This window comes from Anabrus simplex, chromosome 3 (assembly GCF_040414725.1).
Source record: "Anabrus simplex isolate iqAnaSimp1 chromosome 3, ASM4041472v1, whole genome shotgun sequence".
Taxonomy (NCBI): Eukaryota; Metazoa; Arthropoda; class Insecta; order Orthoptera; family Tettigoniidae; genus Anabrus; species Anabrus simplex.
This window is the reverse complement of record NC_090267.1, coordinates 6,312,398-6,338,468: the sequence shown is the minus strand read 5'-3', so window position 1 is coordinate 6,338,468 and position 26,071 is coordinate 6,312,398. Positions and strand designations below refer to the sequence as shown.

The 26,071-nt window shown below is 38.2% G+C and overlaps 1 protein-coding gene across 3 annotated transcripts in view; it reads right to left on the bottom strand.

The window, feature by feature from the left end:
• Window positions 1-22,793, bottom strand: part of LOC136866916 (uncharacterized) — a 48,437-nt gene extending 25,644 nt beyond the window's left edge. Inside the window, exons 1-4 of one of the 3 annotated variants that reach the window (XM_068226906.1) lie at window positions 22,677-22,793; window positions 12,936-13,064; window positions 9,022-9,100; window positions 2,533-2,617 (exon numbers count right to left, since the gene is read on the bottom strand). In XM_068226906.1, the coding sequence (XP_068083007.1) occupies window positions 2,533-2,617; window positions 9,022-9,100; window positions 12,936-13,001 (230 nt within the window). In that variant the 5' untranslated portion in view covers window positions 13,002-13,064; window positions 22,677-22,793. The remainder of the gene's footprint in view (window positions 1-2,532; window positions 2,618-9,021; window positions 9,101-12,935; window positions 13,065-22,676) is intronic. The other 2 variants (XM_068226907.1, XM_067144012.2) reach the window with 2 other exon arrangements.
• Window positions 22,794-26,071: the final 3,278 nt, after the last annotated feature.

The window sequence follows — 26,071 nt, the reverse complement described above, 5'->3', positions numbered from 1 at the left end:
CTATCTTACAACAAATTAAAAAACAACAATGAACTATATTATCACTGGGTATATGAGACTTGGAAGAATTGTAGTAAACCTTTATTAAAAAAGTAACTGTGTTTGAAGAAACTCCACCCATTCAAACATCAAACAATGATGATATCCTATTCAAAAATCCTGCAATTCAAAGATGCAAGTGAAAATTCCTTTTAAGATTGGATACCAGTTGACATCAGGTCAACAAGACCTCAGAGACAAAGACTGTCTCCATGGTCCATGATCAACCTGATGGCAATTCTGAAGATACAGGATCTCATGTCACATTCTGATGTTGCAAATGTTCTTGAAATGGAATTATGCCACATAGAACAACACATTCCTACCTGCTGACTGACTTGATGATTATGCGATGCTGGTGCAATATAGCATCATCTAGCAGGTTTAATTCCTGATGTCAAAAGAAGTTTATTCATTTTTCTAGTTAAGTGAATGATACTGTCTTAATATACATTTTAAAGTTATACAATTAAGAGGAAAGTTATGTTAAAAAGTGCATTAAAAATACAAGTTCATACAGTATAATAATGTAATGATTTTAAGTTTAAGTGCTGTGATAATATACTTCCTCTACATTGCAAGAGTAATTTTAATATTTTTTTCCCTCTATCACAGATTCAGTTCAGAGTATCTAAAGTTTTGGATAAGTGTTGTTTGGATTAGAAGGACTCTAATGTGCTTCATGTTTACAAGTAATAAGATATGTATCAGCATGTACGTTAATGGATGTTTTAGAATAATGGTTCACATCATTGCTTATGTTTCCTGTTAATGACATCATAATGCAGCAAAATTTCCTGTATTGATTAATGAAGCAATATGCTACTGTTCTGTATGATTAGTTATCACATTTTTATTGTTGCTGAAAAGTATCATAAACAAACTAACTTTGGAACATATTTCCACAGAGCTCTTCAACAAAATTATATCCAGAAATAGATTGAGTTATTCGTAAGTTACTGAACATTTCACTCAATATGACCTTATATTGCAGATACACTATGTGATCAAAAGTATCCGGACACCTGGCTAAACATGATGTACAAATTCGTGGCGCCCTCCATCGGTAATGCTGGAATTCAATATGGTGTTGCCCCACCTTTAGCCCTGATGACAGCTTACACTCTCGCAGGCATACGTTCAATCAGGTGCTGGAAGGTAGCTTGGGGAAAGGCAGCCCATTCTTCAAGGAGCACTGCACTGAGGAGAGGTAGCGATGTCCGTCGGTAAGGCCTGACATGAAGTCGGCGCTCCAAAACATCTCAAAGGTGTTCTGTAGGATTCAGGTTGGGACTCTGTGCAAGCCAGTCCAGTACAGGGATGTTATTGTCATGTAACCACTCTGCCACAGCCCGTGCATTATAAACAGGTGCTTGATCGTGTTGAACGATGTAATCGCCATCCCCGAAGTGCTCTTCAACAGTGGGAGGCAAGATGGTGCTTAAAACGTCAAAGTAAGCCTATGCTGTGATAGTGCCACACAAAACATTAAGGGGTGCAAGCCCCTCCATGAAAAGCATGACCACAGCATAACACCACCGCCTCCGAATTTTACTGTTGGCATTACACATGCTGGCAGATGATGTTCACCTGCCATCGGATCACCACATTGTGTACCATGATTTGTCACTCCACACAACGTTTTTCCACTGTTCAATCGTCCAGTGTTTATGCTCCTTACACCAAGCGAGGCGTCGTTTGGCATTGACCTTCGTGATGTTTGGCTTATGGGCAGCCGCTCGGCCATGAAATCCAAGTTTTCTCACCTCCCGCCTAACTGTCATAGTACTTGAAGTGGATCCTGATGCAGTTTGGAATTCCTTTGTGATGGTCTGGATAGATGTCTGCCTATTACACTTGACGACAATCTTCAACTGTCGGCGGTCTCTGTCAGTCAACAGACGAGGTCGGCCTGTACGCTTTCATGCAGTACGTGTCCCTTCACGTTTCCACTTCACTATCATTTCAGAAACAGTGAACCTAGGGATATTTAGGAGTGTGGAAATCTCCCGTACAGACTTCTGACACAAGTGACACCCAATCACCTGACCAGGTTCGAAGTCCGTGAGTTCCGTGGAGCGCCCCATTCTGCTCTCTCACGATGTCTAATGACTACTGAGGTCGCTGCTATGGAGTACCTGGCAGCAGGTGGCAGCACAATGCACCTAAGATGAAAACCGTATGTTTTTGGGAGTGTCCGGATACTTTTGATCACATAGTGTGTTCAAATTTAGATTAGATACGTAGTGTATCAAACAATCATTCTGAGCCTGGCAATGTGCTGGCTACATGTTACATTTTCCTTTAAGCCTACTTAATCTCTGTTGGGCATCTACTTCTGAGTAACACATGAAGTGTTAATCCACCCTATGCAAGTCCAACTACCCCAGTCGCGTCTAAACACATGATGATGGGATCTGGTTGGTGAAAATACTGGTCCAAAGAGGAAGCTAGTGAACACATTCCATATTGTGTAGGATTAGGGCTACTTACTTGTTTTCTTCCTTGAAACATGGGACCAGTTGTGCAACTGTACTTTCTTCTATTTTTATCTCATCCTTACCATCTTCAGCAGGCTATAAATACGGGAAATCACACAAGAAAAGTGAAAAGGAAACAAGAATAAATAATATAAATACACAGGAGATACATGTTAAATTTCATTATTCCACATTAGAAATATCACTATCTTCCAAGATGTAAAAATATAAGAATGATAGGAACAAACAAGTGTCAAATCAAATCTAAATATATAGAACAATGGGAACAAGAAGAAGAGCACATAGTAGGAAAAACATAATGATAGGACAGCACCAGAAGAGACAGAAAAAAAGAGGAAATTGAAAGGTCAAGAATAAACTCTAAATTTCTCTTTCAGTTCTTCCTTTTTCCTACACTGTCCTGTCATTGTTGGCTAAGTCCGACTGACTGTAATCAATGCCCAGCCAAACTACACAATATATAGAAATGACATTTTGGGGATATATTTATATTACAGTGTTGGTGCTTACTAAGGGAGGATATTTGGATAATCCATCTCTAAGGGGGTGTTTAACCCTGCTGTTCTGTTCGGGTCTATATGACCTGAAATGAATATACATGGCGTTTTTCGTATTTTAAATACCAATATATGTTTATGAAACTTGGTTACTTTGTCTGAAAATAGAAGAACAGCACGTGTTTAAAAATGTTTAAAAATAGTTTAAGTAGTTTGGGCATAAACAGCAATGGTTAACTTGTGACCCGACAAAAAATATGATTACTGTAATTCGGTTTTATTTTTAAAAATGGAAATGAACTTTATTTTTGTTATATTTTATGGGAATCGTGATTTTTATCATTCGAACTTACTCTCGACAATCAACTAAGCCGCCATGTATTTAAAGCAATAGTCTTATTTCTTACTTTTCGTAGGAAATCCTAATTAGCAGCTATCAACAATCTGAATGCTTTGTTTTTGCTCAGATTGAATTGTGACACCATAGCGATTAGACCATTGACTGATGATGAGTTGGAAGAATTAGCATGTGCCTAGGCAGATGAATCACTTTCTGAGCTCGAAGATCATGTCAGTAATTCTTCTGAAAGAGTGTGTTCTGATGACAGCCTGTACAAAATAGTGTAGAGACTTTTCTTTCTAAAAGTGGGAATATAAATTGGCAATCGCATCCACCACCACAACATGTCCACCTACCAGCTTCGAAAAGAGTAATCCTGGAGTTAGTGGTAATCGGATTGGCACGAGAAAGAAATCAGGGAATGAGGGTATTATCTGATCTCACTTCTGAGTTACGTGGACATAATATCATGCGTGACAACTTGTTTGCATCATACCATTTGGAACAGATACTTCTGCAAAAGAAATGGACCATTTTGGGAACTATACGGAAAAATAAGCTGGAACTTCCACATAAAATGACCAACAAGGAGGTACATAGCCCTTCATTTTATTTCACAATTGTTACAACTGTGGTCAGTTATATTCCTAAGAGAAGTAAGAATCTTGTACGTATGAGCACTCTCCACCAGTTGAGGAAATCAGTGACAAGGCTGATAAGAAGCCAAAAAGGATTTTGGGCTGTAGACATGCTTGATCAGCTCTCATGTACATATGGATGCAAACGAAAAACCGATAGGTAGACAAAAAGATAGTTTTCTACAATATTTTTGATATTTCTGCTTAAAATGCATACGTCTTGAGGATCCTAATTAGAATGCAAGCACATTGACTAGAAGGAGAATATTCTTGGAGGAACTCAGAAAGCCACTGATAAGAGAACACATGGTATCAAGAACGCATTTTTCAAGAACAGAAGATTCTTTGAGAATGGTCACAAGTATCTAAAACCCTAAAGATGTGGCTGGTGTATTGGATTCAGCAACAAGAAAATGTACGAAACGTGAATGCTGTAAGCAATGACAACAAAACAAATGCAGTAAATACATTTGTAAAACATATGCCACCTACTTGTCTCGAAACTGCAATCAGTAAGGAGAAATGTGGTGGTGGTGGTGGTGGTGGTGATGATGATTATTGTTTTAAGAGGAAGTACAACTAGGCAACCGTCCTCTAAGTAAGAAGAAAAGTGAGAAATTAACTGTGGTCTTTTCTAAGATGGTTGTTTTGAAAACTGTCTGTTATTTTCAATTTATGGGAATATTTAAATAAAAAATGTTCCTTAATAACGTTTCGTGTAAGATTATTATTATTATTATTATTATTATTATTATTATTATTATTACTATTACTATTCTTATTATTATTAATACCAACAAGGTATTGGAATAGAACAACAACAACTGTACAAAAATGTATGTTTGTACAAGTTTTCTACACCATTTTGATAAGTAGGGTCGTACTGACCCGAACAGTATATTCGACAAGTAAAAGTGAACAGAACAGCAGGGTTAAATGAGTACATCTATATCTATATCACAAGACATTGCAGAAACATGTATTTCTTTGTTTCTGGAAAATCCACTTGGGGACGGGCCTTGAAAAGTAGTGAAATAGGGCTAGAAGTATTTGGAATCTACTTTAAAAATAAACAAACATGTATTTTTTATTTTCAGAAAATTCCCTTAAGTGGGGGTGAAAAATGGTGAAAAAGGGGTTGAATATGTTTTATGAGGAAGCTTAGGCTATATCTCAAAAACCAAAGACGGTACAGGCATAAAAACTGGTATTTGGAATCTTCTTGAAAAAAAAGAAACAAACATTTTTTTGTTTTTGGAAAATCCACATAATGGGGGACTGAACAGGAGTGAAAATGTGGTGAATTTTTAAAAAGTACAACTAAAATAATATAAAATTCTACAGACGTGAAAATTAGTATTTGGAATCTTCTGTAAAAGTAAGCAAACATGCATAATTTCTTTTTGGAAAATCCACTTAGTGGGAAGTGAAAAACAGGGTGAATTTTTAAAATGAAAATTTCTACAGTAGATCTGAAAATCGTTAAGTTACAGCCATGAAAATTGGCATTATTAATCCTTTTTAAAAATAAAGAAACACATACTTTATCCAGGAAAAATCACTTAATGGGGTAAAATGAAAAAGTGAGGTTGAATTATTTTTAAGATACTGATATCTCAAAAACTGGGGATGTTACAGAAGTGAAAAATGGTATTTGCGTTTAACAATAAAGAAACATGTACTTCTCTGTTTCTGGAAAATCTACTTGGGGAGGAGCCTTGAAAAGTAGTGAAATAGGGCTAGAAGTATTTTCATTATTATACTTATCTATATAAATAAAATCGTAATGACTCTGTTTCTGTACATTCACTATTTTGGTGAAATTTTTGTACAGTTATCCGTTTCAGCTGTAATAGTAACAACCATCTGCATATGCTTTAGCTTTTGTTTCCCCAAAGTACTCACTTTTAGCCCTCTGGCCAAAATCAAAATGGCAGCACAATCTGCCACACGAGCTAGAAGACAAAATTATAGACAGAAAAATTCAAATATATTTAAATTTTTCACTTTTTACCCCTGGAAAATATTGAAATGTGGAGGCAATTTTAATGATGGTACAGACCTTCATTTCAATTTATTTGATGGCTAAACGGTAAGTCATATCACAAAACGGAAGGCACAATCTTGGTTTAATTTGGAGGGATCTACAACTTTGGTCCTATGACTTTTTGTCGTATCTCTATCCATTGTGCCATACATTTGGCTGTGTTTCTCGATTGTACATAATCTTGACAGTTCTTACACATATATTTCATAGTTTGGCACACTTAAACGAAAGAAATAATCATCAAATACAGCATGAACATTGGCCTAACCAGTAGCCATATGTAGAGACAAATTCTATGCTTCTAGCTGTCACATAAGTATCCAAAAGGTAATGCAGTGTGTGGAAACTTTCCCCAAATTTCCCCTCATTCAAAGTTTCTAATTCACTCTAGCCCATAAATAGAAGAGATAGGATAAAATGTCATAGATCAGCCATTTAGACCGCTAAAGGAGGTGTCTTAATTACCCTGTAAATGAGTAAACTTACATATACTTTCATATGTCGATCTATATATATTCATTGAAGTCGATTTGTAACAATCTAGAAGGGGTGTCCTGCTATTATAATTAATACTTTACAAATCATTGGTGACTGTCAGCAGGAGGACTTCTGTTATTGTAATCAATACTCCCCCCATCGACTTTGACTGGCAGTAGGACTGGTGTCCTTCTCCAACTATAGAGTAACTGGCAGAAAGCAAATGAGCATGCTATTTTCTTCAAAACTCCCCTACCCAATTGTGTCTGGAAGTAGGAAAAGGAACTTGCCATTGTAACGAGAACTCCCCAAGTCGATTGTGACTGCACAGTAGAAAAGGGGGCCTTTTATTATAATGAAAACTTCCCAACTCGATCGTGAATGGCAATAGGCAAGCCAGCCAGACATTATCATCACAACTCTGCAACTCGCACTTTACAATGGAAACAACGTATGGGAACGCCCCATGATTTTTCTTGGATAATGCTAGAGACCTGCAATTTAAAAACATCTTATTCACTGTGTGTACAGTAATGTACTTCTATGTCCGCACACAATGTAGAATACCATAGAGAAGAATGGGTACATTTGCTAGTCTTTATATAAATGATGACTTGACCTGCCATGTGCTTGCTAACCTGAGTTCCCAGAGAGGATACTGATGCACAATGAAGCTCTCCATGTCCTACCACATCTAAGTTCAGTCTACAAATGGTCAGTCGTTCGACTGTACCTTGACTCTACAGAGTCTGAGGACTTGAAGAATACTGATTTGTGAAGTTCACAACATTTATGTTCAAGTCCTTTTTTGCCAGTGGCTTTACGTCGCACCAACACAGATAGGTCTTACAGGGACGATGGGATAGGAAAGGTCTACAAGTTGGACGGAAGCGGCTGTGGCCATAATTAAGGTACAGCTCCAGCATTTTCCTGGTGTGAAAATGGGAAACCACGGAAAACCACCTTCAGGGCTGCTGACAGCGGGTTCCGAACCCACTATACACCAGCTGCAAACTCACAGCCGTGCACCCTTAACTGCACAGCCAACTCGCCTGGTGTGTTCAAGTTATTTTTTTCTATTTGCTGTACGTCGCACCGACACAGATAGGTCTTATGGCGACGATGGGACAGGAAAGGCCAAGGAATGGGAAGGAAGCAGCTGTGCCCTTAATTAAGGTACAGCCCCAGCATTTGCCTGGTGTGAAAATGGGAAACCAAGGAAAACCATCTTCAAGGCTGCTGACAGTGGGATTTGAACCCCCTATCTCCCGGATGCGAGCTCACAGCTGCGCGGCTCTAACCGCACGGCCAACTCGCCCGGTCCTGTAGCTTTATATTAACTAAGTTATAAACAACCATAAACTGGCTTGTAAATAAAGTTTAGAAAGCAGCACAATTATTTTCTGTGATTTTGGACGAAGGAGTAGTGATATGGAAATGTGGAAAATGTTGGGCTGAAATGACTTGGGAGTAAGGAGGATAGCAGCTCAACTAAGCGGACTCTTCTGAGCTGCCATTGGAGAGATGGTTTGGAGTAACATTTGTAGATGAATAAGTTTGAGTAGAGTTTTTAAATGCTGGGAAGATCAAAATATGAATATAAAGTTGGAATTCGAGAGGAAACTAGTATAAATACTTGTTTGTAAAAGGAGGAATTTTGGAATGGAATAACTTGATAAATGACCAACTCCTCTGAAATAAATGAAGAAAATTTTAGACATTTCTTTCAACAGAAAATAACTTGACTTTGTATGCAATGCTTTAATTGATGATGTCCCTTGGATTTATGAATGAGAGACTCTACAGAGTAACTTTAGGTTTCACTTAATCAGAAGTCATCACCCTTTTTAAATAATAAAGGTTTGGAGTGTAGTTAACTGTCATTAAGCATTTCATCAATAGAACTGCAGTAAGCTGAATTCATCAATCTAAACCTCACTAAGGAAAGTTAAAATCTGTTATATATTTTGGAGCAAAAGGTAAGAAAATATGAGTGACTTGTGTAGCAACTGAAAGAACTCAAGGTTCTAAGCTACCTGGGCAGGCTTGCAGTTGGTGTATATGCTGAAATCCTGGACTAAATTTCTATCAGATGAATCCCTTCTATGGAGATGTCACAAAGCACATATATCAGCACACTGTCAGCACACAACAGATATTAATTCTTATACCGGAAAAGTAACCTTCACTTCAAAACACCACCACCACTTCAAACAGCTTATAGTATCTTCATGCTATCATCACAACAGCACACAAACATACTAAACTGGCAATTCTCCAGATGTACTGCTAGCAGCAATGTAGTGGAGGGCCTGAGGACAATACCAGCCACCATACAGTACCTAGCAGAACTACTTGAAGAAAATATGAACACTGGGTAAGAAAACTGGTAAAAAAATGAGGGGTGAATGTTCAAAATCTGTTTAGCGGTTTTCTCACAATTGTCTATCAAATTTATAGATTAACTGAAACCTGTTTAGCTGTGATGGGCTCAGTTCTGCAAACACTGGTTCAGTTTCTTCTTTTAAACACGTCACTGCTAACTCATGTTCAAATTCTTCCTGCAGAAAAGTCAATATATTAGGAACTATCTTCAGACACATATATCTTAAAATGGAAGACGAAATATAGGCCTCAGTTTAAAAGCAGCCATCATTACAAAATAACAATAGATATTCAAGCCTCCCTATATGACTGGTCATCATTACACAATAATAATAGATATTCAAAGCCCCCCTCTATGAACAACCACCCACTATTACAAAATAACAATAGATATTTAAAGCCTCCCTCTAGAAGCAGCCATCATTACACAATGACAATAGATATTCAAAGCCTCCCTCTAGAAGCAACCATCATTACACAATAACAATAGATGTTTAAAGCCTCCCTCTATGAACAACCACCCACTATTACAAAATAACGATAGATATTTATAGCCTCCCTGTAGAAGCAGCCATCATTACACAATGACAATAGATATTCAAAGCATCCCTCTAGAAGCAGCCATCATTACACAATAACAATAGATATTCAAAGCCTCCTTATATGACTGGCATCATTACACAACAAAAATTTTATTATATATAAAAATGTATGTATGTGTGTAAATGACACATCTCCTCCTAAACCACTGGAGTAATTTCAATCAAACTTTGAACTCTTACCTCCTATTTGGAGACAAGCACTGTGGGGTAAGCCATCTCTAGCCCCCTTAGGGGTGGGTGTTAGGGGGGTTAGGTATAAAAATATTCTAAAATAGTGTCGAATCCACAGTTTTCAGGGTCGCTGAGGTGAATAGTGAATACTGCTCTATATGTACAGTATGGGGCAGACTCAGTTACTTTGACACCGGAGTTAGTATGTATTAAGTAACCAAACTTTAAAATATAGCTGGGAAAACAGCATGAAGATGTCCTGATATCAACAACTAGCCACCACTTCCATTAATGGTGAAAGACACTAACAATGCCATGACCACTCACCTGATGGTCATCGACGGCAACATCCTACAATGTACAGGAATACCAGCCTAGTACCCACATGTGTCATGCATTAAAAGAACACAATGAAACACCCAAAAAAGTACTTTCCAAAATTTGATGATTATGATGATGATGATGATGATTTTCTTTAAATGGGTCTAACAGTTAGGTCATTGGCCCATAATGGCACGAGGTGCAATGAAATGTAAAGACAAGTGAAACTCCAAAATGTATCCACTGACTAACATGTAAAACTATCCACCGACTAAAATCTAAAACGAATGATGATGAAAAATTACCATGATCCAAAACAATCAGTGGATCCAATTCACAGTGCCTCATATCGGTATGATTCTTGTTGTCCAAAGAGGTCCAAAATTCACACCATAGGCCCTCATAATTGTAGAATCACTGGTAAACCAGAACCAAGGTGTTCCTCAATAGTGGTACAAATCAAGGTAACGTGGAATCATGGTGTTCCTTGCATGGTGGTAAAAATTACGTTAATGTAGAGCCATGATATATAACATATCACAGCGTCACTCACAGGCCATGCTGTTCCTCACATAAGGGTACTACTCACAAGCAACACAGACCCATAGTGATCTTCATTTAGAGGGACTCAATATGCATGCTGGCATTCCCAGTGTTCCTAACATAAGCCACATACACTCATAGTGTTGCTCACATAGTGGTACTACTCATACAAAATGCAGACCCATCCTAAATACAGGGAAACCAACACAATTCAGCGTAGTGCATGGCAGACCCACCACACGGACGCTAGTCCATGATACCAACTATACTACCAATATAAATAGTCCGTTATTGGACATTATAAATTTTCCAGCTAACTCATACTTGGTTGCCAGCGTTTCGCCATCGTGTGCTAGGGTGGGATCATCACTTGGTACCTAGCACACCTACCAATACGCTGGCTAGTGCATACCGTGGCGGCCACTGCGTAGGCTAACTGGAGCCACCGGCAGTGTCAATGCACTAAGAGACTTTGTCTCATTACCAAAAATTGATGCCTGCTTGGCCATCAGATGATATAGATGTTGATTCCCATACGGAATCTGAAATATTTGTCCTGAATGAGTAAATTTATAAAACCAATATAAAAAGTCCGTTATTGGAAATTATAAATTTTCCAGCTAACTCATTCTTGGTTGCCAGCAATTCGCCCTCGTGTGCTAGGGTGGGCTCATCAGTTGGTACCTAGCATACCTACCAATACGCTGGCTAGTGCATAGTGTGGAGGCCACTGCGTAGGCTAACTGGAGCCACCAGCAGTGCCAATGCACTAAGAGACTTTGTCTCATTACCAAAAATTGATGCCTGCTTGGCCATCAGATGATATAGATGTTGATTCCCATAGGGAATCTGAAATATTTGTCCTGAATGAGTAAATTTATAATACCAATATAAATGGTCCGTTATTGGAAATTAAAAATTTTCCAGCTAACTCATTCTTGGTTGCCAGCATTTCGCCCTCGTGTGCTAGGGTGGGCTCATCAGTTGGTACCTAGCACACCTACCAATACGCTGGATAGTGCATACCGTGAAGGCCACTGCGTAGGCTAACTGGAGCCACCGGCAGTGCCAATGCACTAAGATAATATCCAATAACGGACCATTTATATTAGTATTATAAATTTACTCATTCAGGACAAACATTTCAGATTCGCTATGGGAATCAACATCTATATCATCTGATGGCCAAGCAGGCATCAATTTTTGGTAATGAGTCAAAGTCTCTTAGTGCATTGGCACTGCCGGTGGCTCCAGTTAGCCTACGCAGTGGCCTCCACGGTATGAACTAGCCAGCGTATTGGTAGGTGTGCTAGGTACCAACTGATGAGCCTACCCTAGCACGCGAGGGCGAAACGCTGGCAACCAAGAATGGGTTAGCTGGAAAATTTATAATGTCCAATAACGGACCATTTATATTGGTATTATAAATTTACTCATTCAGGACAAATATTTCAGATATTCTATGGGAAACAACATCTATATCATCTGATGGCCAAGCAGGCATCAATTTTTGGTAATGAGACAAAGTCTCTTAGTGCATTGGCACTGCCGGTGGCTCCAGTTAGCCTACGCAGTGGCCTCCACGGTATGCACTAGCCAGCGTATTGGTAGGTGTGCTAGGCACCAACTGATGAACCCACCCTAGCACACAAGGGCGAAACGCTGGCAACCAAGAATGAATTAGCTGGAAAATTTATAATGTCCAATAACGGACCATTTATATTGGTATTATAAATTTACTCATTCAGGACAAATATTTCAGATTCCCTTTGGGAATCAACATCTATACCAACTATACTGGTATTATGAATTTACTCATTCAGAACAAATATTTCAGATTCTCTATGGTAATCAACATCTGTATCAGTCCATGATACCATGTGCTTGCATCCCCCACTTGAGTGGCATGCATATGATGGTACTAATCATAGGCAACACAGAGACCCGTGGTGTTCCTCACATAATGGTACTAATCACACACGATGTCGACCCATGGTGTTCCTCACTGAATGGTACCAATCACAAGTAATCTCATGGTTCCATTTCTATCATCCCTTAGTCACCCGTTCCAGTTGCCTCTTATGACAGGCACGAGATACCGTGGGTGTATTCTTCATTTGCATTCCCCCACAGGGGATTTTCAAAATTTGTACAGTTTCTTCTTATGCACTGAACATTACTCCAAATGAAATACACTATAAATTATAGATTTTAGAATGCAAAAAATCATTTCGAATCATGCTTTATGTTGAAAACCTAAAAGAGTAGTATATTATAAGATTTCACTTCCAACATTAGCACTAATTCCTTTAATACAGAGCTGTTAACATGAGTTAATTCCAAACACTATAAAGTAACCTGGAATGACACTTACAAAAGATGTACCAGCTGTTCCATCAAGCCAGACTGGTTCCTCCTTGATCTCCATGTTCTGGTCCATTTCACGCAGCAAGAGAAGTACTTACATGAACTTGAGCAGAAAACTGCATCCACTGATTGTCTACTGAAACAAGGAACAGAAAGTATCTCTATTATTTTTAGTGCCATAGTTTCATACTTTGCAGACCTACAGAGTAAGCAAGCAGGCCTGCAGGTTTTGTGATTGTGAATTTCTTTATCATAGCCTCACAACCTTTAGTCTTACAAGGAATCCAAACCACAGAGACCTGGCTATTTCAAACAGTCCACATGCACCGACTGGGAACGTACCATCCCCATGCCACAATATCCTGAGCTACCTTGCAGGTTCACAGACTAGTCTTATAAAGATCTCCATGTCACCATATTCTGTGCTTACCTACTCATTTCTGCATAACTATTATATACTCCTTATGCTCCAATATGTACCATAGCCCTAACAAATTCCTTAAACATATATCCCTTTGAAATCATTTGAAAATTATTTTTGTTTTCTCCTTGTCCATTCTATCAATCTCCTCTTTAGGACAACTTTTTTCAAATCTTTCTCCTCATACTAACCTATTCACTATCCCCTTATTTGTGACCTAAGCCATCCTTCCAACTTTTAACACATTTTGGTAACATCACAATTCAGAGGTTTTCATTCTCATTCTTTCCATGTTAGGTGCTATACATGTCTCACTTCCATACAGTGATGGCTCCACAGCAATATGTTCAGAAACATCTGTATAGTGCAAGTATTTGAGGTGAGCACAGGTTTTCTACTATTAGTATTGTCAACAGTAGATACCAGCTCCAGGTGCTAATAATGAACAGTGTCCAGTTTGTGTACTTATTTGAATACATGCAGCCACATGTTATGATACATTATGGCTGTCCTGCTCAACTCAGAGGAAGAATGTAACAGGTCCACATGCTTATCATGAACAGGCTCTTAAGACATTTGATGTGTTTGTTTAAATAGAAAGGGGCTCGTTATGTCACCCCTTAGAGCTCACATATCAACCTTGGAAAAGGAAGCCAGAAAGACATCACAATGTATATGACAGAAACAAAGGTACAGAGTCACTGATCTTACATATACATTAGTTAGTAACCCCAATTGTAGATAGTACACAGGTGTACCATTCAGTGGAATAGAACAATGGTGCAATCACAGTTGGAGAATGGGAGTTACCAAACAAGCGGTTGTGAGGAGGTCTGCATAAAGATCCTTTTTCTAAGAAAATGCATGGATCTGTTCTTCATTTACACAGGACGGCAGACTGATACATAATAAAAACTTCTGGCTTGGAGAGGAAAACAATGGCGAACTCTGTTACTGTTCATTTCAATTGCATGCCTCCTCAGTAACGCCTAGGCCATCTACGACACCTGATGTTGGATCTGTTGAACATCATTGTACAAACCTAGTGAAAATGAGGTGTCTGCCAGCAAATACAGAAATGATGTGATTTTGCAAGAGGTTGGAACGACCGTGACGAATGACGAGTGGAGATGCTGTGCATCAACATCAATATGAACTTCACAAAGTGCAGAAGAACTGACATGTGGCAATGAGTTATTTGAAGGTGCACTTTATCAGTGGCTCAATGAACAGGGCACGGTTTTTTAACAGAAAACTTATTAAATCATTATTACATCTTACATTACTTGTAAAGTAAAACTTATTTGCCCTATGATGAGTGCTTTAATATTCTTTGTGAATAATTTGAAAAGTACCACATTTCTGAAACAAAACAGAGCCTTTCATCGTGACCTATCCTTACCCTTGTGCCACAATAAATTGGAGAATCTAACATTAGTGAATTTATACTTAATAATAACAAAATTTACTCAGAGCTGTTGGCATACTGTTTGATGTATGCTAGATAATGGGTCAAATTGAGACAGTGGTGGTGAGTTAGTGAGTTAGCCTGGTTTAGCAACTTTGCATTTGCTAAGTAATGTGATGAAAACACTTCCATTACTATGGCAAAACGAGGGACAATAATAAGTTTACCTATCACAACAGAGGACTGAACATTGCTAAAGGAAGAAATTAAGCAAATTTTATATATGTGCCATATAAGAATAAAAATCAACAGTTTATATAATGGATAATAACTACCGAGATAATCATATGATGTAGTGTTACAGAAGAATGCAGAAAGTGACATGAGTAGAGCAAATCACAAATAATAAGTTAATGAATCAAATCTATGAGAGCAAAATGTTCCAATGAATTCTGATGAGAAGAAGGTATAGAATGATAAAACATATCTTAAGATGCCCAGGATTTGTTCAGTTAGTATTTGAGGGAAGTGCAGGTGGTAAAAACAGTACCTGTAGACCAAGGCGACCAAGGCATGAATATGACAATCAAATTAAGAGTAGATGTAGGATATTTCTGATGTGCAGATATGAAAAGTATAGCACAGGGTGGGGTGGCATTTAACGCTGCATGAAACCAGTCTATGGACTGATGATAGAAACAACAACTAATACCTTCAAGAAAACCATCCTTAAAATGCAATGAATATGTGTTACATCCCCACAGATGCTTTTCTGAATAATATTTATTACATCCTATGAGTAAAGAATTGGAATCAGAGATAAGGCTTTTTGCAGTTGATGTTATTCTGTACAGAGTAAAAATAAGTTACAAGATTGAAAGCAACTGCAAAAAGATCTCAACAATATTGAAAGGGACAGCTGGCAATGGTATGATGATAAACAGGATTTAAAGTCAGGTTGTGTCACAAATAGTAAAAGTCCTCACTGTTTTAATTACTGCATTGATGGAGTTAAAGTTCCTTATGGAGATCACTGTAAGTACCTAGATGTTAATATAAGGAAAGATCCTCATTGGGGTAATTACATAAATGGGATTGTAAATAAAGGGTGCATATCTCTGCACAGGTTATGAGGTTGTTTAGGGGTTGTAGTAAGGATGTAAAGGAGAGCGCATATCACTATGGAAAGACCCCACCCGAGTATGATTCCAGTATATGGGACCCTCATCAGCATTACTTGATTCAAAAAATGTAATAAATCCAAAGAAAAGTAGTTTGATTTGTTCCAGGTGATCTCTGATGAAAGAGTGGTATTACAGAAATGTTGGTAAGTTTGGCCTGGGAAGGATTGGGAGGAAGGAGATGAGCTGCTCGACTAAATGGTATGTTACAAGTCATTAATCTCATTTTATGGTCCATATTGACAATTGTGATCTCGTTTAATTTACAAAGTATAAATTTTTTATTCACCTATTCAATACATACAGTACCATGTTTTGTGGTTAATTAGACATAAAAAATGTGAATATTATGGACATGTTTCGCCCTTCTTGTTGGCCATCATCAGCATATTAACTAATCTTAAAACAAACATTTTTTAAGAAATAACATTTATGGTCATGAAGAATTGAGCTAGGATATGTTCTGATATTAAAATTTGTGAAACAGTAGTTAAGATATATGATATGGGAACTACAAGCACATGTTAAAGCAAAACAAGATCCCAAGAACGTTTAAACTCACCATATCAACAACCCTGCTTATCCCCCTCGATTACTAAGCTTACACTTGCCCCTCTAAATAGTCCCCCTTCCACATTGACACCGACACGTAATGCTCCGCCCCATTCCACTCTCCCTCAACTCGCCCCCCTCTCTCCATCACATCCATACAACACGCGATGTAGGAACTCCAGTCAGACCAATGCTGCTAACACAACAAGATATACACACAGCATTTGAGTAAGTATCCATTTCACACAACACACAATACTGAATGATTACATATGTTTTAAACACACACGTCAAATACACCTTTTTGTTCTTTTGCAGTTTAACTACACTCAGTTCATCGAGATTCCAACAGCTTCTAGAAGACTACACCTTTATGTGAAAATCAAATATAACCTTTGAATATATAAATAATCTCTCTTCACAGCATCTCCAACTAATACACAATTACTTTTTTTTTTTTTTTTTTTTTTGCTAGTTGCTTTATGTCGCACCGACTCAGATAGGTCTTATGGCGACGATGGGGCAGGATAGGGCTAGGAGTGGGAAGGAATCGGCCGTGGCCTTAATTAAGGTACAGCCCCAGCATTTGCCTGGTGTGAAAATGGGAAACCACGGAAAACCATTTTCAGGGCTGCCGATAGTGGGGTTCGAACCTACTATCTCCCGAATACTGGATACTGGCCGCAATTAAGCGACTGCAGCTATCGAGCTCGGTAATACACAATTACTATGATTATATCAGAGTGTATCTTAATTCAATTAACTTACTGAAGATATATCATTTGCCTCTTCTTAACCTATTTTTTATTGTTGGAACGTATAATATAAACAAAATCCACCCTCAAACCTACGTTAGCAGCTACCGCGGCAAATATTGCCGACTTTCACAAAGAAGAGGATCCATTTCATTTCCAGACACACGCCGATTTTAGACCTTTATATCAGCACAAATATATTCTCTATTCTGTATTCTGTAAGAAGGAAGTCAGCTCCCAGACGAAACTATCTTTACATCGGTCTGTTTTCAGGCCAACTTTGCTTTATGGGACAGAAAGCTGGGTGGTCTCAGGATATCTTATTCATATGTTAGAAGTAACAGACATGAAAGTAGCGAGAATGATTGCTGTTACAAACAGGTGGGAACAATGGCAGGAGGGTGCTCCACATGAGGAGATAAAGGCTAATTTAGGAATGAACTCGATGGATGAAGCTGTACGCATAAACCGGCTTCGGTGGTGGGGTCATGTGAGGCGAATGGAGGAGGATAGGTTACCTAGGAAAATAATGGACTCTGTTATGGAGGGTAAGAGAAGTAGAGGGAGACCAAGACGACGATGGTTAGACTCGGTTTCTAACGATTTAAAGATAAGAGGTATAGAACTAAATGAGGCCACAGCACTAGTTGCAAGTAGAGGATTGTGGCGACGTTCAGTAAATTCACAGAGGCTTGCAGACTGAACGCTGAAAGGCATAACAGTCTATAATGATAATGTATGTATGTAAATATATATATATATTTAGACAAGATTGTTAAATAATCTATAATAATTTTAACATGTGCTTGTACTTCCCATATCATATATCTTAACTACTGTTTCACAAATTTTAATATCACAACATATCCAAGCTCAATTCTTCATAACCATAAATGTTATTATTTCTTAAAAAATGTTTGTTTTAAGATTAGTTAATATGCTGATGATGGCCAACAAGAAGGGCGAAACATGTCCATAATATTCAAATATTTTATGTCTAATTAACCACAAAACGTGGTACTGTATGTATTGAATAGGTGAATAATAAATTTATACTTTGTAAATTAAACGAGATAAGTGGTATGTTCCAAGCTGTCAGTGGAGAGATGGCATGGAATGACTTTAGTATTTCATGTTATAAATTTCATGATTGGTCTGTACTGAAATGTACATCAGTTTAAAAATGTTACAAAAGTTTACTAAGATCAACGTATTCAATACAGTTGAGTTCTTAAAGTTAAGATTTACATTATATGGGCATCATCAGCCGTACACTCATGCCTAGAAGATAAAGATCAGGATCCTGATCGCTTTCGTCAAAATATATCATAAAGAAGTGTGAATATTATAAAATATGTGAATTTAATGTAAGTTCTTAAATGATTATTTACAATTAAAACTTGTTTAAAAATGCTTGTGGAAAAAATGAATAACATTGTTGCGATTTTACAATGATAATTAAAACAGTGTATAAAATAGTCAACTAGTCTATATTTATATAATAATAAGAACGTCTGTGGCTAAAGTTGAGGTCTTAAGTTATAGTATCAAAATATCAGTATAATCCGGTTAAAGGCAACCCAATTTGAAGTTTCAGAAAGGATTGAAATAACCTTAAGTAGTTTAATTATTTAAGACGGCAATGAAACTTTTTTTCATTACAGATTCTTCACCAAACACTCTTCAATAGTTATTCTACTTTTGAAGCCTATAACCAACAACAAACAAGAATGTTCCCATTTTACTAATAGTACAAGAGAAAATAATCACTTTAGCTTGTAGAAACTTATACGGCAAAACCCTGTTGCAAACTTAACATTACTTCTTCAACAAAATCATGAAGACTATGGTCGCACGTCACAAACTATGGAATTAATAGGCTCAACAACTTTATCGCCTATATGGCGTCATACTGCATGTTAATATTACAAGCTTTCATCAGGAAAGTTTCACTGCCGACTTCAATGAGAAGTGGTGGCAATTGTTCTTGTCTCGGCATACTGAGGTAAAGGAAAATAACACGCTCACGATCTGAGGTTACAGAGGCAGGAATAAGAAGTTGGTTCAATGAACTTGCAGTCTACTTAAAAAAAGAAGGCTATTTCCATATTTTAGAAGATCCCACTCGTATTTTTAACGTGGATGAGACCGGCTTTCTTCTTTGCCCAAAGAATGGAAAGGTTATTGGACTAAAGGGGAAGAATGATTTTTACAGTTTGAAACAGCAAAAAACAGTTGACAGTAATGGCTGAATTTTCAGCTGCTGGTTGGATTGTACCGCCTATGGTATTATATCCATATGTGCAGACCCTTGCGCTATCGCCCAAAATCATCCTCCAGCTTGGGGAATCGGTGCTACTTCATCGGGGTGGATGACAGGAGAGATATTTTTTTAGTACATCGGGAATCACTTTGTCCCCTCTATAAAGAAGGAAGGTGTCGCTTTCCCCATTCTTCTATTCATTGATGGACACCACTCGCATCTAACTTTACACACTAGTGAACTGTGTCGAAGCCTGGGAGTAATTCTTGTGAGTCTCCACACTAACAGCACTCACATTCCACAACTTGCTGATGTGAGTGTGTTCAAGTCTCTGAAGACAGGTTGGTCGAAAGTTGTGAAAGTGTGGAAGTATGAACATTTCCCTCAAGAAGTCACCAGACATAACTTTGCTCAACTTCTATCCACTGATTTCCAAAATACTACAAAAGAGAGAATTATTAATGGCTTTAGAAAATGTAGACTTTACCCATTCGATGCAAATGCAGTAGACTACACGAAATGCATTGAAGTTCGATGTCGTGGAGATAATGAGAAGCAACTGGAAAAAGAACTATCAGGTGATTTATTTTTGAGGGAATTAGAGAAGAACATCAAAGATGAACTACTGAGTAATTTTAATGAGTGCTTTCCAAATGATTGACAAGGAAAAGAAGAAACATTGTTGCTGTATAACCTCTGGAGATCAAGAAAAAGAGAACAACAACCAAATGATGGTGCATCTGAAGGCGAGGGGTTCTCTGAGCTTAATGAAAACAGGGCAGCCTCCGCTTCTTCCAACAGTGACTGTAGTGTTGAAGCTAGTGATCAAACTGCAATGAGTGAACCAGAAGTGCTGGAAAAGTTCAAAAACTACAAAACTCCATCTCCTTTCAAAGAATGCTTCTTCTACCCCAAACGTGAGGAAAAAATAGAAGGAAGCTAGGCCTAAGCCTACCTTCTGTTGTTACATCAGATTTGTGAGTTACCTTGAGAAGAAAGAACAAGAGAAAGTGGAAAAAGAAACAGAAAAACTGAGGAGAAAGCAGGACAGAGAAAATAAGAAGGCAGAAAAAGCTAAGGTCAAGAAGAGAAAGATCAGTGAAGAGAGTGATGAAGAGAGTAATGAAATTGCAAATTTTTCAGTGCATGACGAGTCTGATGATTCCGAGCTTACGATTAGTGAGGATCAAGATGACGTAGCATCTTCCCAACCTTTCGGTGGAGTGGTAGAATAAGGTAATTTCACTGTTGCAGAATTTGTGTATAATGAGAAGATTAAACGAGAAACGAAGAAAGTCTACAGAGAGGTGGTGGAAGTAGGTGGAGGATTAGTAACTGCAAAAGTTTTGAGAAAATCCACCAAGGTTGATAATGTTTATATATTTCCTGATGTTGAAGATGTTCAATCTGTAAATATAAGTCAAATTTTGAAAACTGTGCAACCATACCAAATTGTTAGGGGACGACATTACTTCAGAGGTACTGAGTGCCAGTGAAACATTCTTTGTAGTGTTAAGGTGATATTTTTCTTGTGCTTGAGGGTCAATAAAAGTTCTTTTTTTTTTTTAATTTTTAACATCAGAGGTATTTATTGTTCATAAAGTTGAATTTTCCTTCAGTTCCAACCAGTGTCCAAAACTGGGTGTCCACTACTGGTCTTCAAGGTACCCACTATTAGCATTTCTGTATTTATTTTAAAGATATGTAAACTCAGTGAAACGCTAAATATAGAGGAGGAAAATTATAAGCAGAACTGATGAAAGAAGCCAGTAGGTATCACAATCAAGTATCAAATTATCTCTGACAATTACTGGGAAGTAGCAAAAAATTATTAAAGTTAAAATTTCCTTAAGGCAGGTTACCCGACATGGAGTGTCGAATGGACTTTTTTCTGCCCTTCAAAAATCCGACTACCTCTGCCGGGTTCGAAACTGCTATCTTGGGATCCAGAGGCCGACACTCTACCACTGATCCAGAGAGGCGGCTGATGACTTCAATCAATCAATCAATCAATCAATCAATCAATCAATCAATCAATCAATCAATCAATCAATCAATCAATCAATCAATCACTACTGATCTGCATTTAGGGCATTTAGGGCAGTCGCCCAGGTGAATAAGTTTGAGTGGTGCTTTTAAAAGTAGGAAGGATCAGAATAAGAAAACAAAGTTGGAATTCAAGAGGACAAATTGGGGTTAATATTCGTTTACATGTAGCTGAATTAGGGATTGGAACAATTTACCAATGGAGGTGTTCAACAAATTTCCAAATTCTTTGCAATAATTTAAGAAAATGCTAGGAAAATAACAGATACGGAATCTGCCACCTGGGTGACTGCCCTATATGCAGGTCAGTGTTGAGTGATTGATTGATTGATTGATTATAGACTTTTAGGTTATTAGGTGGTGTCGAGTACATCCAGTATATGCTATCTAAATTACAGTACAAATGTAGTCAACTTCACACCCCTGGGATTGTAACGCACTACCTCGTGTCATACCATCTCGAATTGAAGGCGAAACTGGAATTCAGCAGTCAAAATAGTGTTAAATTAAAATTCCTGCACATGGTAGCAGAGGTGGTTTGACACGTCAGAGATTATATATGCAGTGAAAAGTGAAGAAACCCCAATTCCTTAACGAAGCGAACCGTATATAATTTATATAACACACTATTGCATCAAATATGACGAAACGTCCCTAAACCTCAACATTGAGCAACAAACCTGCCACTTCGAAACAAAACCGCATACAAATAATTATCCTATTTGACCAATCGTCACAATTACGCCATTTTCTGTCCATAGAGATATACCCCCGGTACTAATCGCTTAACTTTATAATAATAGCAATAGTGCTGATACTCAGCATGGAGTTGTGTTCGAGTTCATATACCGCACATTTCAGTACCAAAAGCAAAGCATCAATTGTGCAAATCAAAGTAGAAACAATGTGTAAGGAGCAGTTAACCATCTGAGACAAATATTGTGTATGATGATAAACAGACTGACACTACTTCTCTTGAGATATGAAGAACTGTAACGTTTATGAGTCGGGAAACGCGTTGAACTTTTAACGGCAAAGAGGACTCTTATCCATAGCACAGCTAACGGAGTTCGAATATTCATTGCACTATAATTACCACACGTGTATTTATTTTCAGCTTACCTATCGGCAGGTGTGAAGAAATGCTATCATAGTCTTCTGGGTTACCCGAAGTTCTAATAATTAGCGTTGGCTGTTCGACAGTGAAGCTCACGGACACATTTTCTTCTTCTTCTTGTCCTGCCTTGTCTGGGATTCTTCTTCTTCTACTCCTTGATAGGTTTCTTTGGGGAGTCGAACTCACGGGTGGCCCAGATTGGTTGCGCAGTAGATGTCAGTTTTCCCTCGTCCTGCTCGTGACGTCACCACAGGAGCACCGTGACTGTGCAACACACAGTTGTTTATATACGTCTGTCTTCCACGTAATAACTATACGTCATTTCTTTCCGTATATTGCTGTTGGTTTATATAGTATTTTGCGTAGTCTGTGTGTCATAGTTCGTTTCTGTGAGATCTATGTTAAGTTGCTGTGTTTCGTGCAGTGAGGTGCACTTATTTTCTTTTCGTTAGTTGCGTGAACTGTGTAATAGTAGCTGGAGTGAAATTTATGTGTTCATAGTAAAGTATCACTGCGATAGAAAACCGTGCCGTTAATGATTCACCGCAATCTACAGCGACACCTGATTGTTCAGCAGAGGGATTTCGGTACCTGGCCGGCTACATCGCCGACCGTGAAAGAAAATATGACAGGTCAATGGGAAGTCCCACTGGGGAAATGCTTTCCATTTCTTCTGGTACAGGCCCTGTGGGATGGATAGAGGTGTTATGTCGGGGAGGTCTACTCGCTCCATCGGAAGAATGGTAAACCAAATAAAGGAATTTGAGTTAATTTTCACGGACACTCACGGAGGTGATGAACTGTGACGCATACCTAATATACGCAAAGTGTGTCAAATAATTAGCAGTAAATTCCCCGCTGTACCACCAGAAATAGTAAAAATGTATTTAGAACGAGAATATTTATACGCATACGACAAATGAACATTCGGGCAAGAACTGAAAAATCCATAACAGCTCATCGGCAAAAGGCACGACAGTGGATTTCATCGTCAAAAGCAACCACTCCATGACATCTAATCTCACAGGTAGGACTGTGTTCTAATGAAGTGTTCTTCCTGTTCTTTCTTATTGTTTAACTTTTAAAAAGTAGACTATCTATGCGGAGCCTCCGTGGCTCAGACGGCAGCGTGTCGACTTCTCACCACTGGATACCGTGGTTCAAATCCCGGTCACTCCGTGTGAGATTTGTGCTGGTCAAAGCGGAGGCGGAACAGGTTTTTCTCCGGGTACTCAGATTTTCCCTGTCATCTTTCATTCCAGAAACACTCGCCATTATCATTTCACAGCATCTATCAGTCATTAATATATTAATTTGGGAGTGGCGACCCCATTGTAATAATAGCCTATATACAGTATGGTACATTCATTACATCCCTGACCCGGTCAAAGACTGGAAAACAGGTTGTAGGCTTTTCAGGCCTATTTATGCATGTTTTCGAATATGAACTTACTTCTGCTGCTGTTATAATATGTGTTAAGTTTTAAACTCGATACCTGCGGAAGTGAGTCAGTATATCGTATGTTAACATACGGCAGTTCCATCACGGAAGTTCTGCTGTAAAGATTTAATATTACAAACATTTCATATCTCTAAATATTTATGTTTACAGTTTTGACAGCGCGTAACCTTTCTCAAACTAAATAGAGGAACTTGGAAATGTTAATAAATTTCAAGCGTTGGTCAATGTGCCGTCACGTTACATTTACGCCTTATTCGTAACAGAAATCATGGAAAGTTACTATGCTGTAGGCCTACTCTTTTTCAATCTTATAACAGCAGTAATCTTTATGTCTGGTCTGCAATTAGTTCTGAGAAACTGTAATGTTTGCTGATTTTATGAGATTCCTACTGATTTGCGCGCTCTGGCTCGGCTGCTTTGCTCCTACTGTGACGTCATTTCGTTAACCAATAGCAGCTCGTCTCGCGTTGGGCCCAACCTTTAGTAGTGTTTAAGAACCTTGAGTCGAACTGTTACCCAGTCGCTATACGCACTTTTTATCTTCTCTCAACTAGAAAATGAGACTTGCTATACACACTTATCACTTACTCAAAGGTTTTTGTTCACACGTATATTCATAATCTTATTGGTAAAGTCAAGGTATCACGCCATTACACTCAACACCAAGAGATAGGTATAAGAAGTCGCGTTATAAAAAATGTAGAAGTGCAATTCCCATGTAAGCAGCGACAAACAGTGGAACATCGTTTGTTTAAAACCTTAATTTAGTATGGTCAAGAAATTGGTTTACTAGTAAAATGATACGTGGTGAAGGTTCAAGTAATAAGCATTGAATGCTAGTTGGCAGAGGTATGTTAGTTTTTATTAATTGCTTAATTAAAGGACATTGCTGGGAAACATATTGAGGGCATTGAAAAAATAGATGATTGCTATCTCCGTTTGAGTGTCCACAGATACAGTATGGGAGGATAGAAATGTGAAATCTATATTTATAATCGGGTGTTAATGCATGGTTAAATCGCAAACGTATGATATTAATTATATGACGTCGAGTGTAAGAGCAATTTAAATACCATGGTTTAGTAGGCTGCACCTGATAATAGTATTTTCCCTTGCTACTTGACGAGTGTTGCCATACTGTTTGCCAAGATTGACGAGCTTCATGTTTGAAAAGAGGAAAGTACCGATAGTTTGTAATCGGGACTTTGATTTGTAGTGGATCAGAATTAGAGTGACTTGCTTCCTTAGCAGCTAGGTCAGCTTGGTCATTACCCGGGTTGTCAGAATGCCGTTTTATCCAGATTAAGGTGATATATGCTCCTGACTGCTCGAGTTGATACAACATTTGTTTGACCTCATTGTAGGACTGAGGGGATGTATGTAGAGCACGAAGAACACTTTGAGAGTCTTACTTTAGGGAACCCGTAGCGTTGATGAATTGCAGAAAGTTCAGCCGTGAAAATACTTATATTATTTGGTAAATGATACTGAAAACTTTCATGCGTATTCGAGTCAAAGAATGCCGCCCCTACGCCTTGGAGGGATTTTGCTCCATCTGTAAAAATATTTATCTTATCTTCCTTCCTGTCTCCTGTGAGAATCCTGATTATCTCCCTCAAACTCTCCAACTCCTCCCTCATACCCCTGGAATTGGTGATACTTTAAGTTTCTTTAGTGTTGGCATGGTTGCTTCTGTACTCTGAGAAGGGCGGGGTGATAGGGAAGAAGAAGGAATGATAATCTGAGGTTTAAAATGAAGGATATCGTAGGAATATGAGTGCATGATTAAATGAGGTGTTCTGAGTACCGAGTCTTGAATATGCTGCAATTCAGCGTACGCCATATATATCGCTGGATATCTACCATTTTTGGGGGGACGTTGTTGATAATATTCGTACAAATATAATAATACAAGTATAATAATGGAGTTCGATCTGG